Source organism: Physeter macrocephalus, chromosome 11 (assembly GCF_002837175.3).
Source record: "Physeter macrocephalus isolate SW-GA chromosome 11, ASM283717v5, whole genome shotgun sequence".
NCBI lineage: Eukaryota > Metazoa > Chordata > Mammalia > Artiodactyla > Physeteridae > Physeter > Physeter macrocephalus.
The window spans coordinates 40934243-40948730 of NC_041224.1; the positions used below are offsets into that span (position 1 = coordinate 40934243).

Below are 14488 nucleotides of genomic sequence, written 5' to 3' on the forward strand. Positions count from 1 at the left end.
GTTATTACAAGATATTGGGTATAATTCCCTGTGCTATACAGTATATCCTTGTTGCTTATCTATTTTATATATAGTAGTTTGTATCTGTTAACCCCAAACTCCTAATTTGTCCCCCCACCCCCTTGGTAACCACAGGTTTGTTTTCTACATCTGTGAATTTGTTTTATTCTTTAAATTTATTTTTTATATTTTTAGTTTATTTTTTATTTATATTTTAGGGAGCCTGAAATCTTTTTATAATTCCTTGGCACCACAGTATTAGCTCACAAAACACCCACTCGTGCTTACTGTCTGCAACAGACAATTTATATGATAGTATTTTTTGCAATGAAAGAATTTTAAACCTGTTTCTCAAGTCACTAAGCACCCTCCTGCTACAACTATTCCCAAAGCTTGCACAGATATTTTGTTGTACTTAAAATTTTGTTTTTTCTACTGTTAATTCCTCTGCCAATGTTTTATCCTAAAGAAGAAGGAAGTGATGTAGAGATCATAGCTTCCAATGAAGAAAAGGATGGCTGGAGAGTACGGTCATCTGCCTCATCTTCTTTATCCTTCAGCCAGTGTTAACTATGTGTCAGACACTTTTTCATATATAGTCCAATTTGATCCTCACAATGACCCTAAGAGCTGAGCATAATTATTATCCCCATTTGTGAATCTGTTTTAGAGCCCTCACTCTTAAGCAGCTGACTCTACCTCCTAATGAACAGAGTTTAAAAAAAAAAAAGACAAAACACTGTATTGGAACACAGTTAATTTCTCAAGGGTGCCTGTAGTTATCCAGTTCTTGACATGGTGTGGGTGTGTACCCCTCCTTTATTTCTGGGAAAATCCTTCCCTTGATACATTCTCTCACCCTCTGTTCACTCCTAAACCCACTGCATTCAGGCTTTGGTTTCAGCCAGAAGTTCATTGAAACCACTCTTGCTAAGGTCACAAATTTGGCTTCAAATTGCCAAAGAGAAATTTTTGGACCTTAATTCCAGCTTACCTCAAAACAGCATTTAACATGGCCGACTATTACCTCCTTTTCGGAATTACTTATTCCTTCAGCTTCCATACTGCTTTGGCTAAGTTCTGAGTTTACCTACTCTTTTCGTTATCTTTTCACTTGAATTCCCTTAAACTTTTTCCCTGGCTAAATTGTCATGACTTCCTGTTATATTCTATATACTCTCTTTGGAGGGACTCAGCTAATTTATAGCTAAAGACCACCAAGATGGGGATTTTGCCACTAGCAACAATGGACTATCATGTTTCAGATCAACTCTTCCACTCCAAAGATGATCAACATCTGTTTGAAGGTATCAGATAGGTACCAAGGCATTGAATACTTCAGGGGCCAAATTTTGGCAAAGAAGAAAAACCCAAGGAGGTGAACGTTTATCTTTGATATGCATCTCCTCTCCGTGCATTCCTTACCCTGATGAACAGCAAATAAATCCACCCAGCTGCTCAAGCTGGAAAATCTGCAACATCCTACCTTTCTTTTCTCTCTTACAGTCTTCATTCAAAGAATTATCAAACTCCACTGACTCTCCTAAATCTCTCTCCCATCTGTTCCTGCCTCTCCCACCACACTACTCCCGACCAAGGCCTCATTATTGCAAACACCCTGGAGTATTTAAAAATAGCATCCTGCTTAGACTCCTTGCTTCCTGGCTCACCTCCACATGCAGCCAGAATTATTTCATTAAAACACAAATCTAACCATGCCACTCCACTGCCTAAATGGCTTCAATGACTCCATTTAACCTGAAATGTGAAGCACAATGATGAAGGCCTTTATGGTTGCCTTCTGTCTTATTCCCGCCCCCTAATCAATGTGCAATCCTACTAGCTCCTCAACAAAGTCCAGGCTTCCCTCTAGGGTCACACCATGAACTTTGTGTTTCCTCTGCCTGGAAAATCCTCCCCACCTTCCACCCCTCCTGTAAGGTTCTCCCCATTTTGGAAGAATACGTAAAATCCCTGTTTCATAAGTTACATCCAAATAAACACGAAGAAATAAAAGAGTTTAAAGTAGGCACACACAGGGACTTCCCTGGTGGCACAGTGGTTAAGAATCCACCTACCAATGCAGGGGACACGGGTCCGATCCCTGGTCCGGGAAGAACCCACGTGCAGCGGAGCAACTAAACCCGTGCGCCACAACTACTGGGCCTGCGCTCTAGAATCCGTGAGTCACAACTACTGAAGCCCACACACCTAGAGTCCGTGCTCCTCAACAAGAGAAGCCACTGCAATGAGAAGCCTGCGCACCGCAACGAAGAGTAGCCCCTGCTCGCCACAACTAGAGAAAGCCCGCACGCAGCAACAAAGACCCAACACAGCCAAAAATAAATACATAAATTTATAAATTTATAAAAAACTAAAATAAAGTAGGAACACACAAAAAAAGCACTGGCAGAAGGCACACATGTATAATTTTTTCCCTTTAAGGCAAGGGTCAGCACACTACAACCTGAGGGTCAAATTCAGCCTGCAGGCTAGTTTTTGTAAATAAAGTTTTATCGGAACACAGCTGTGCCCCTCGGTTCACGGGTTGTCTGTGGCTGCTTTTGCCTGGCAACAGCACAGTGTTGAGTAGTTGAGACAGAAACCATATGGGCTGAAAAGCCCTAAAATATTTACTCTCTGGCCCTTTACAGAAAAAGCTGACCCCCAAATTTTTTAAAATAAATTTTAAGCAGATATTATTGAACTTAAAAGATGGAAAAGTCTGAATATGTAGAACTCAGAAACTACTGAGTCTACAAACACAAACAATAGTGAAAGTTAAATGACAGAGAACATTAGAAATAGGTACAACAGACAAATAGTATATATTCATGATACAAATGAGGAAAAGATCACCATTCAAATAGGAAAAAGAGTAAATGACTTCAGCAGCTAATTGAAACATGAAGAAGTATAAATGGGCAAAAAATGCATGACGATATTTTCTACCTTGTTAGCAATCAGAGGGGGGCAAAAAAAATAATGACTCATAGTTTACCTTAAAATATCAGCAAATTAAAAAAAAATAGTTATATTCTGTATTGGCATATGTTCAAAGAAACAGGTAGTCTTCGAAGAGGTAACTGGAATAGGCACTTCCCTGGCAGTCCAGTGGTTAAGACTTCACCTTCCAATGCAGGAGGTGTGGGTCCGATCCCTGGTGGGGGAGCTAAGATCTCACATGCCTCCTGGCCAAAAGACCAAAACATAAAACAGAAGCAATACTGTAACAAAGTCAATAAAGACTTTAAAAATGGTCCATATCAAAAAAAAATCTTTAAAAACAAAGAGGTAATGGGAATAAAAATTTGATATACTACACTTTTTGGAAGAAATTTGTCCTTTAGAACACGGGTCAAAAGTTCTTTCCAACGAAAAAGCATAACATTAGGAAAATGTTATTCTAGTATCAGGCGGTCTAAAGCACACGTTTTATGGTAACATCGTATCGGGTTTAAAACCTACTTTTTTCAGGAGAAACTTGTGACTTTGATTGTCCCCGCACCAGCCTGCAGGTGGCGCCGTCACCAGCACAGACGCCACAGTTGTCTTCCTTGGCGTTGCTCCCCAGTTGCCGGTCGCAGCCCACTGCCTGCAGACAGAAGCACAGCAGTCAGGAGCGGGTAGAGATAGGGGGATGTGAGACCTTCTGTATGTCAGAAACCGTATTTACGGTGTTATCCTTCTTAAATGTACGAGTTGGCTCTCTTATGAGAATATAGTTTTTAAAAGATATAATAATATATAAAGCTTGACAGTACCCTGTCATTTATATGATTCTTCTCCAAAGGCCAAAGAATTAAAAAAGACTTGAGACTGCCCCTTGACACTCCCACTCTTCGTGTTTTATTTATAACTTTATTCAGATATTTTATGTACATAAAATGAATGGAACATTACAGATACTTCCTCTCTCTTCTTTCCCCACCCCTTCCCTCACTTTCTATCCCTACCCTAGTCCTATTCTCTCATTTCTTCCCCCAAATGACCACTATTCTGTAGTTGATGTACATCCTTCTGGTCCACAGTTGTATTTTAATTTTTTATTTCTGTTTTTAATCTCAATCTATACCTGTATCTTAATACTGATGATATATCCATATCTCTCAATATTCTGTATTTGTATCTTTGCATTTCCTTCTGTTTATCATTATCTATACCTATCTCTACCTGTATGTCATTATATATATGTGTGTGTGTGTGTATATACAATCTTTATAAAAACTTTTATAAACAATTTTTAAAATATAAGAAAGGAATTAATGAGAGAGCTATTTCATAGAATATGCTTATACTGATATCCTTCAGTCTTTTGTGAATTACTGCTTTTGTGAGTTGTGTCGTGTATTTGCTAGACTGTGAGCTTCCTTGTATGAGAAAAAGGGCTATGTCTTATATTTTTATTTTACAAATATGTCTTTTACATGATGTGCGCCCAATAATATTAACTGATGAGCTGGTTTATCTCTACCTCTGCATACACATTCAACTTTATTTGTATTTATATGCCTGATGTGTAAGTGCAGAGACCTTAGAGGCAAACAGCCCACTTACAAAACCTGCCCTGTCCTACCACCCCTTTCAAGCTGCAGGGTGTTGAACAATTCAAACTCTAGGAGACTCATTTTCCTCAAGAGTAAAATAGGGACAATAATACATACTCCTCATAGGGTCTACTAAGAATGAAATGAGAAAATATATGTGAAACTCTTAGTACAGTGATTAGAATACTCAAAGGGCTCATCAAAAGAGAGCCCCTTTAATCTCTCTCTGTTTTTCATTTTGTTTTGACTGCTGGGTTGAGCCCCTATGCTTCGGTTTGGAGAACTGCTGGATCAGATTTTGTATCCAAGGTGTTGAAGAGAATATAAAACAGGACGAAGTTGGAACCACATCTATAGACTATTCTTTCCAAAATGTTGGTGCTGAAGGGAAGGAAAACGATCAAATGAAAGTTTCAGGGAGAGGTAGGAAAAGTTCCAAGGAAGCCTATGATTAGAGATATTTTCAAATTCACAAAGGGCTGTCATGAAGAAAGGGTTTACATTTGTTCTGTGTATTTTCAAACGGTGAAAGCTACAGGTTTAGGCATAATTTAGTTCAATAAGAGAAAGTTTTTAAAGTCAGAGTTATCCAACAATAAATATTCAACCATGGGCTAGGTAGGAGACTTTATGGCAGGAAAATTGGAGAGGGGATTAAATTATTTGATGAGCAGCTGAATCCTTTGAGACCCTTTCATCCTGATTATATGATTTTTATAAAGATAATAGTAAAATATTAAGAATAATAGTTGATTTTTATTGAATGCTTACCACATACCTGGCATTATGCCAAGTATGTTATACACATTATTTCATTTAATCTTCATAGCAACCTTTTGATACCTTCTATCTCTATTTTACAAATAAGGCATCTGAGTGTCACCGAGGTTATATGACTTTCCTACATTACACAACTAGTGTATTGTTTTAAAACCTGTTTTAAAACCCAGTTCATCTGACAGCAGAATCCTGACACTATGCTATACCTTCCTCACCTTTAATATCAGCAGATGGATAACAATGAACCCACTTACATAGGCCATTATGTTAATATTTACAAGTACATGTGGAATAACTTAAGAGTGACTGATTTTGGAAACACACTTGCGTGGTTGAGATTCAATCAGTGAGTAACTTGTGTTCATGCAACTCTCTCAAAGGGTAGTAATTCTACCATCAAATTATAGAAACACTGTTCCTAGGCCAAGCTCTGTCCTCACACATCTGTGTCCCTGAGCACTGTGCATTTCATTAGAATGAGAGTCACCCTTTATCTGGTCATCCAGGAAGGGTGTGGGTTTAGGAGCTAGGATGGGCTTGTTTTGAAGAGTGTTTAGGGTCTTGCAAGGGCAAGACCCTGGGCAAATCGAATACCCCCCTGAGCACTGACATTTATTTCATAATTTTTTTTTTTTTTTTTTGTGGTATGCGGGCCTCCCTCTGTTGTGGCCTCTCCTGTTGCGGAGCACAGGCTCCGGACGCGCAGGCTCAGCGGCCATGGCTCACGGGCCCAGCCGCTCCGCGGCATGTGGGATCTTCCCAGACCGGGGCGCGAACCCGGTTCCCCTGCATCGGCAGGCGGACGCGCAACCACTGCGCCACCAGGGAAGCCCCTAGTTCATAATTTTTAAAGCTATAGTTCATCCAAATATTACAGCCAAAAATAAGCATGTGAAAACATCACAGAAAAATAATATCTGAAAAGGTGGTCTGGTTGCCTTGTGATTCATAGGGTATAAGCCAGAACTGCCCTTGAAATTGAGGGACTACTGAATTTTGGCTCTCACTTCACATCATAATGAACACTGAGCAACCTTCTAAGAATTGCCTCAAGTATTTTCAACTTCTGTGACTTTTCCTGAAGTCAAGATCTCTAGTGGTAATGATTTAAAAACCACTAATTGATAAACATAGCAATAAAATTTATTAACATCCATATATAACTAATTTCTATAGAGCCAGATACTACAGAGTATAAATTAGTAAGACAAGATTTATATTCTACAGTGTAGTTAATAAGACAAGTTATACAAGATAGGGGATGATATAAACAAAACATTAAGATATATGAGCAGTGCTTTGGGGAATAAATACACATATATAAATCATCACTTCAGCTAAGGATTATTTCATAGTTCTGGCATATGATTTCTTAATCAGCTCATAGAAGTCAGTGTTTAAATAAGGGTCGTTACTCCATATGAAGCAAAACATGAATTTTCCAGCTCAGTCAAATATAATCCTTCAAGAAGCAAAGAATTTTTTGAGTCAACTTCTGCTTGAGATCTCTGAAAACTGGATTCTACCTTACAAAAAATTCTAACATTCCTGCCTGAAAAATAAGAGGATATGGAGCTATGGTAATCATTAGGAATATTCATAAATATTTAGCTTCTCCAGCCCATGGAGGACTGCACTTCCCCACCCCCTTAGAAATTAAGTGTGGTCATTGACTGTCTTTGGCCAACGAAATATGAGTCTAAGTGTCTGTGTCACTTCTGTAAGAAGTTTCAAGGGTCAGTGTGTGAGTCACACATTCCCCTTCTCACTGCTGTAGTTATTATGCAAAACGTGTTCCAATAAAGCCTCCCTCAGTCTGGGTCTCTGAGATGTTCAAGGGCAAAGACTCCTGCTGACCCACGTTGGCCAAGTAGCGTGAGCTAAAAGTCACCTTTAATTGTTTTAAGCCGCAGAGCTTTAGGGGTTGTTGGTTACTGAAGGAAAAACCTAGCCTGTATTATACTGGAGTACTATTTAACTATTAATGGACAGAGCAGAGTCATTAACATCAAAGGGTTGTTTGAAACTGGCCATTTCACATTAAAATCCAGATTTCTGGCTCCTGTTGACAAATGAAAACTCTGACATGTTTATACACGGTTGCCCCCTTGAGCATATTAATGAGCAGATATGTATTCTCCAGCTCATGACAGCCCTCATCACTCACTATGACTAGACTTGAGCAGTTTTCTTCCAGAGTGGAGGATAGATATTTGAGTTTCAGCCTCTATGCTAAACTGTCTAAGCATCACTCACCTATCGTGCTGACTGCTGTGTACTAGAATCACAACTTACTTCCAGTTAGAAAATTTGGCTATATTTGTAGCAATACAAAACGTACAAATATCACCAGTATAGCGCCATGGTTAAGAAAACAGATTTTGGAATTCGGTTTCCTGGGTTCAAATTCCAGCTCTATCATTTTCTAGCTGTGCCGTCTGGGCAAATGACTTAGCCTCTTCAAATTCCAGTTTCCTTATAGACAGAGTGGGGATAATGACTATCCCAGCTTCATAGTGTATGATGAGCTAACACAGTAAAGTGCTTAGACAATGCCTGACACCTTAGAAGCACCCAGTAAGTGTTAGATGCTATTCTTTTTACTAGAAATACAAAGTGATTTCTTCATTTACACAGGCGTCAAGGAATTCAATAAACATGAATGATAAATCAGACTTGTTCTGCAGATCTGGTTCCAACCAGGTCCTGTTTCTGATAAAAATCAGACCTCCAAAGCAGAAGCAAATTTCATTCAGTGAGTATAGTTTTCTCATGCTGTCTGCTGTGCTCAGACTCATGGTAGGTTCTTCCCAGGAGCACGGTGACAGGGTCATGTAAATGAGCAAACTGTAAACACACTTGCAAAACTTATTTGTTGTCTCTGTCAAGTGAACATCAGGGCTCAGTTCACTGATCCTAAGGCAATCAGAGAGAATCACACAGTTTACTTTCTCCCATCCTAATGGCTGTGGACAGCCACAGCCACATTGTATGGGAAAGGGAATTTATGTGAACATCATCCTGTGGAAGGAAAGATACTGAATTCAACTTAGAAGCGTCTGAGTCACTTTTGAAGAAGGGCATGCAATTCTTTTGACCTGAATAGCCTTTGCCAGAAGATCACTCAGCTTTCAGCAAGGTATCACCTATGACTGCCCAAAGAATCCACTTACTCATTAGACTCACAGAAACATGACAGGAAGCACACATTTTAAAGGAACTAATTCGGCATTGAAAACCAACTTTATCCTGCAATCCCCTTCAAACCTTGGAAACTACTGGAGCAAACTATGCACTTCAGACAAATAAGAGGGAGTTCTGGTCAATGCCCACAAGGAGAAACCAGGAAAACGGAACCAGCGTAGCTTACAGGGCTCCTGTGTGACAGCTGTTCTGCTGGGCTCCTGAAATGTTGTTCATGAAAGAACGAATTTATTTTTTGAGTTTTTTTTAAATGAACTTTAATGTTTTTTAAATGTATCACATAAACTAGTTGTACTTATTTTCATGCTGCCTTATAAATTAAAAAAATCACTATAAAGCCATCTATTTACATTTGTCCTTAACAGCAAAAGCAACTCTTTTTTTTTTTTTCTCAATACATTTTTTTTTTCAATTGGGGTATAGTTGCTTTACAATGTTGGGTTAGTTTCTACTATACAGCGAAGTGAAGTAGAGTTCCCTGTGCTATACATCACGTTCTCATTAGTTATTTATTTTATACATATTAGTATATATATGTCAATCCCAATCTCCCAATTCATCCCACCCCCATTTCCCCCCTTGGTGTCCATATATTTGTTCTCTACATCTGTGTCTCTATTTCTGCCTTGCAAACAGGTTCATCTGTACCATTTTTCTAGATTCTACATACATGCCTTAATATACGATATTTGTTTTTCTCTTTCTTACTTACTTCACTCTGTAGGACAGTCTCTAGGTCCATCCACGTCTCTATAAATGACCCAATTTTGTTCCTGTTTATGGCTGCATAATATTCCATTGTATATATGTACCACATCTTCTTTATCCATTCGGCTGTCAGTGGGCCTTTAGGTTGCTTCCATGACCTGGCTATTGTAAACAGGGCTGCAATGAACATTGGGGTGCATGTGCCTTTCTGAATTATGGTTTTCTCTGGGTATCTGCCCAGTAGCGGGATTGCTGGGTCATATGGTAATTCTACTTTTTGTTTTGTTTTGTTTTTTTGCGGTACGCGGGCCTCTCACTGTTGTGGCCTCTCCCGTTGCGGAGCACAGGCTCCAGACGCTCAGGCTCAGCGGCCATGGCTCACGGGCCTAGCGGCTCCGCGGCATGTGGGATCTTCCCGGACCAGGGCAGGAACCTGTGTCCCCTGCATTGGCAGGTGGACTCTCAACCACTGCGCCACCAGGGAAGCCCTACTTTTAGTTTTTGAAGGAACCTCCATACTGTTCTCCATAGTGGCTGTATCAATTTACATTCCCACCAACAGTGCAAGAGAGTTCCCTTTTCTCCACACCCTCTCCAGCATTTATTGTTTGTAGACTATTTGATAATGGCCTTTCTGACTGGGGTGAGGTGATACCTCACTGTAGTTTTGATTTGCATTTCTCTAATAATTAGTGATGTTGAGCATCTTTTCATGTGCCTCTTGGCCATCAGTATGTCTTCTTTGGAGAAATGTCTGTTTAGGTTTTCTGCCCATTTTTGGATTGGGTTGTTTGTTTTTCTGATATGAGCTGCATAAGCTGTTTGTATATTGTGGAGATTAATCCTTTGTCAGTTGCTTCGTTTGCAAATATTTTCTCCCAGTCTGAGGGTTGTCTTTTCATCTTGTTTATGGTTTCCTTTGCTGTGCAAAAGATTTTAAGTTTCATTAGGTCCCATTTATTTATTTTTATTTCCATTACTCTAGGAGGTGGACCAAAAAAGATCTTGCTGTGATGTATGTCAAAGAGTGTTCTTGCTATGTTTTCTTCTAAGTTTTATAGTGTCCAGTCTTACATTTAGGCCTTTAATCCATTTTGAGTTTATTTTTTTGTACGGTGTTAGGGAGCGTTCTAATTTCATTCTTTTACATGTAGTTGTCCAGTTTACTCATCACCCACCACTTATTGAAGAGAGTGTCTTTTCTGCATTGTATATTCTTGCCTCCTTTGTCAAAGATAGTTGGCCGTATGTCGGTTGGTTTATCTCTGGGCTTTCTATCCTGTTCCATTGATCTATATTTCTGTTTTTGTGCCAGTACCATACTGTCTTGATTACTGTAGCTTTGTAGTATAGTCTGAAGTCAGGGAGCCTGATTCTTCCAGCTCCATTTTTTTTTTTTTTTTTCTCAAGACTGCTTTAGCTGTTCGGGGTCTTTTGTGTCTAGATAAAAATTTTAAGATTTTTTGTTCTACTTCTGTGAAAAATGCCATTGGTAATTTGATAGGGATTGCACTGAACCTGTAGATTGCTTTGGGTAGTACAGTCATTTTCACAATATTGATTCTTCCAATCCAAGCACATGGTATATCTTTCCATCCGTTTGTGTCATCGTTGATTTCTTTCATTAGTGTCTTATAGTTTTCTGAGTACAGGTCTTTTGCCTCCTTAGGTAGGTTTATTTCTAGGTATTTTATTCTTTTTATTGCAATGGCGAATGGGATTGTTTCCTTACTTTCTCTTTCATATTTTTCATCATTAGTGTATAGGAATGCAAGAGATTTCTGTGCATTAATTTTGTATCCTGCAACTTTACCAAATTCATTGATTAGCTCTAGTAGTTTTCTGGTGGAAAATTTAGGATTTTCTATGTATAGTATCATGTCATCTGCAAACAGTGACTGTTTTACTTCTTCTTTTCCAACTTGTATTCCTTTTATTTCTTTTTCTTCTGTGATTGCCATGGCTAGGACTTCCAAAACTATGTTGAATGAGAGTGGCTAGAGTGGACATCCTTGCCTTGCTCCTGATCTTAGAGGAAATGTTTTCAGTTTTTTCACCATTGAGAATGATGTTTGCTGTGGGTTTGTTGTATATGGCCTTTATTATGTCGAGGTAGGTTCCCTCTATGCCCACTTTCTGGAGAGTTTTTATCAAAAATTGGTGTTGAATTTTGTCAGAAGCTTTTTCTGCATCTACTGAGATTATCATTTGGTTTTTATTCTTCAGTTTGTTAATAATGTGTATCACACTGATTGATTTGCATATATTGAAGAATCCTTTCATCCCTGGGATAAATTCCACTTGATCATGGTGTATGATCCTTTTAATGTGTTGTTGGATTCTAGTTTGCTAGTATTTTGTTGAGGATTTTTGTGTCTATATTTATCATAACTTTGTTTAATGGTTTACAGGCTACACATGAGTTTTCAGCATGATCCAAAATTACTTTCTTTCCAGTGGTACCTTTAGTTCATGTCTGCCTCTCTTGTCCTCAGACCCTTCCTGCTGCATTGAGAGCCTTAAAGGAAAGGCCACAAGACAGTGTCTCAATGATGAACTGTGTTTACATGTTCAGCAAAACTGGGCAATATTAGACCATCAACAGTTTGGTAATGAGGATGATGAACTATACTCTATGGGTAACTTTTCATCCTTTCAGATTATCCTTCTTATTTGAGAATACTTTTCATTTTTCCAGGCAATTCTGTAATTATCAATGTAACAGGTTCTTGAGCCCTCCACACCTCCTAAGATAAAGAGTCAATATCCATACCATTTCTTATTTTTTTACTTTTTATTTTATATTGGAGTATAGTTGATTAATGAAAGAACAAATTTACAATAGGGCCTATAAGGAGAGTTAACATCTCCTTTATACAGACTGAAGAGACCAAGGCTCAGAGACAGTAAGCAGTCACAGGAAACTAATACATCCTGCACCAAGCAGTGTTCACTCCAACCATGTCACTGAGACTGCTTAAGCTGAGGTCACCAATGACCTCTGTTTGGTCCAAATGAAGCAGGCATACTTCAGTTCTTTTCCTTCTTGACTTCTCTGAAGTATTTGGCACTGCGAAATTCCTTCTTAAACACTCACCCACCCATATCTTGTTTTTTCCCAGTTTTCTATTAAACAGAAGATTGTTTTGTGTAGTCTCCATCATGTGTACCTCTTCCAATGCTTGCCCCTGAAATGATGGAGCCAGAACTCTGTCCTTGGGAATCTGCCCTTCTCATTCAGTCCCTAGGGACATACATTAGCTTTAACCATGGGACGACCCCCAGATCTGTATTCCTCATCTAGAATTCTCTCCTAAGCTCTAGATTCATGTATCAACTTGGATATCCATGGGTACATCAGGCTCATCATCTTTTCCCCACACACTTGGTCCTCACTCAGTATTTTCTGTCTTGGTGAAGGGCCTCATCATCTACTTAGTTATTATGTCAGAAATCCAGACATCATTGTCAACTTCTCTCTCTCTCTCCCCACATCCAATCAAACATCCAGCCCTAAAAGATATGATTCTTTAATCTGTAGAATTTGTCTCCCCTTTTTCAGTCACCCTACGTCCACCTTACTTTAAGCCCTTGTTATCCCAACTTGACCTATTATTATCTGCTCCAACCCTGTCTTCCCCAAATAATCTGCCACATTGCCACTTGAGTGATCTTTCTAAAAACAATCCCAGCTATTTCTTATAAAATTCTTCAATGGCTCCTCTCCTCTTATAACTTTCAGAATAAGTTAATGATTGGTTTCCACCTACATCTGTTGCCTCAATTTCAAGCATTATCCCACAGGTATTTTTCACCTCAGCTCTACAGAATGAGTCAAAGATGATTAAACACACCTACTATCACATCTCTTCACCAGCGCTATTCCTTGTGCTTGGGATTCTCTTCCTCATCTTGGTATATGTAACTTCTACTCAACTTTTCAAAACCGCAGTGTGAAAACATTACCTTGATCACGTTGCTCTTCTTTAGCCCAGATTAAATTGTTTGTTAGTAACAATTATTTTTCATTATAAAAGCAATATACACTCATTGTCAAAAACTTGGAAAACAAAAAAGCATAATTCCACTGACAAATAATAACTATTATTATCATTTAGTGGAAGAGCTCAGAAGTTGACTGGTGGTTACAAAGGGAAACCATTGACAGCATATGAGATAGAAAAATGAAGTAGTAAACTCTGACCTTAGGGAAGATTAAGCAACAGCAAACATCAAATAAGATGGTTTAAGAGTAGGAAAGAAAGGAAGAGAGATTGGTTAGGCTACCAAGGGAGACTGACTAGTTTAGTCTTGGGGTAGAAAGGTGAAAGTGAGAGAGGAAAGAAGAGTAAAATGTGAGAGATTTGATAGAGGTACTGGGATAGAGGACATGCAGGCAAATACACTCGGTGACTACAATAGGAATTCAGGAAGGTAACACTGAGAATTGTGGTGTCACAAGCAGAAATGAATAGAAATAGCAGTTAGAATAACTAGTGGATCTGGGAAGAACAATACTAGTTCACTTGAGAAGGGGTGGGGATTGGAGGGATTCCGATGGTGTATTGGAGGAATTTGTGGACTCTCCCAGAATGGATATCAAGCTTGAACTAGAAAATTCAGGATTGGAGGCTGAGAGAGAAATGAAAGAAAGACCAAGAGTTATGAAAAGCCTCTGCATTTGCAAGTAGATAAGACTCGTTTATTCAACCAGTTTGTAAGTGAGGACCTTTGATGGGGCCAGACATTGTCAGGGTACTGGGGTATGGCAGTGAGTCTAAATGTACCAATTAAAAAGACAGAGAATGTCATAGTAGATCAAAAAACAAGATCCAACTATCTGTTGTCTGAAGAAACCCACTTTAAATACAAAAGCATCTATAAATTAAAAGCAAAGGGATGGAGAAAGACACAGTATGCTAACATTAATAAAAATAAAGCAGGGGTAGGTATATTAATCTCAGACAGAGCAGACTTCAGAGCAAGGGGAGTTATCAAGGGCATTTATGTAATGATAAAGCTGTCAATACTCCAAGGAAACATAACAATTCTTAATGTGCATATGCCTAACAGCGGAATGCCAAAATACACGAGGCAAAAACCTACAGAACTGCAAGGAAAAGTAGATGAATCCACTATTATAGTTGGAGACTTCAACAACCCTCTATCAGAAATGGATAGATCCAGCAGGTGGAAAAAATTGAAGAACTAAATAAATGGAGAGATATTCCTTTTTTGTGGATAGGAAG

At 38.8% G+C, this 14488-nt stretch overlaps 1 protein-coding gene across 1 annotated transcript in view; it reads right to left on the reverse strand.

The window, feature by feature from the left end:
* ADAMTSL3 (ADAMTS like 3) overlaps positions 1–14488 on the reverse strand; it is a 347006-nt gene that overhangs the window by 180561 nt on the left and 151957 nt on the right. The window contains 1 exon segment of the mRNA XM_007113354.4: positions 3469–3595. Within this exon segment, the coding sequence (XP_007113416.3) occupies positions 3469–3595 (127 nt within the window).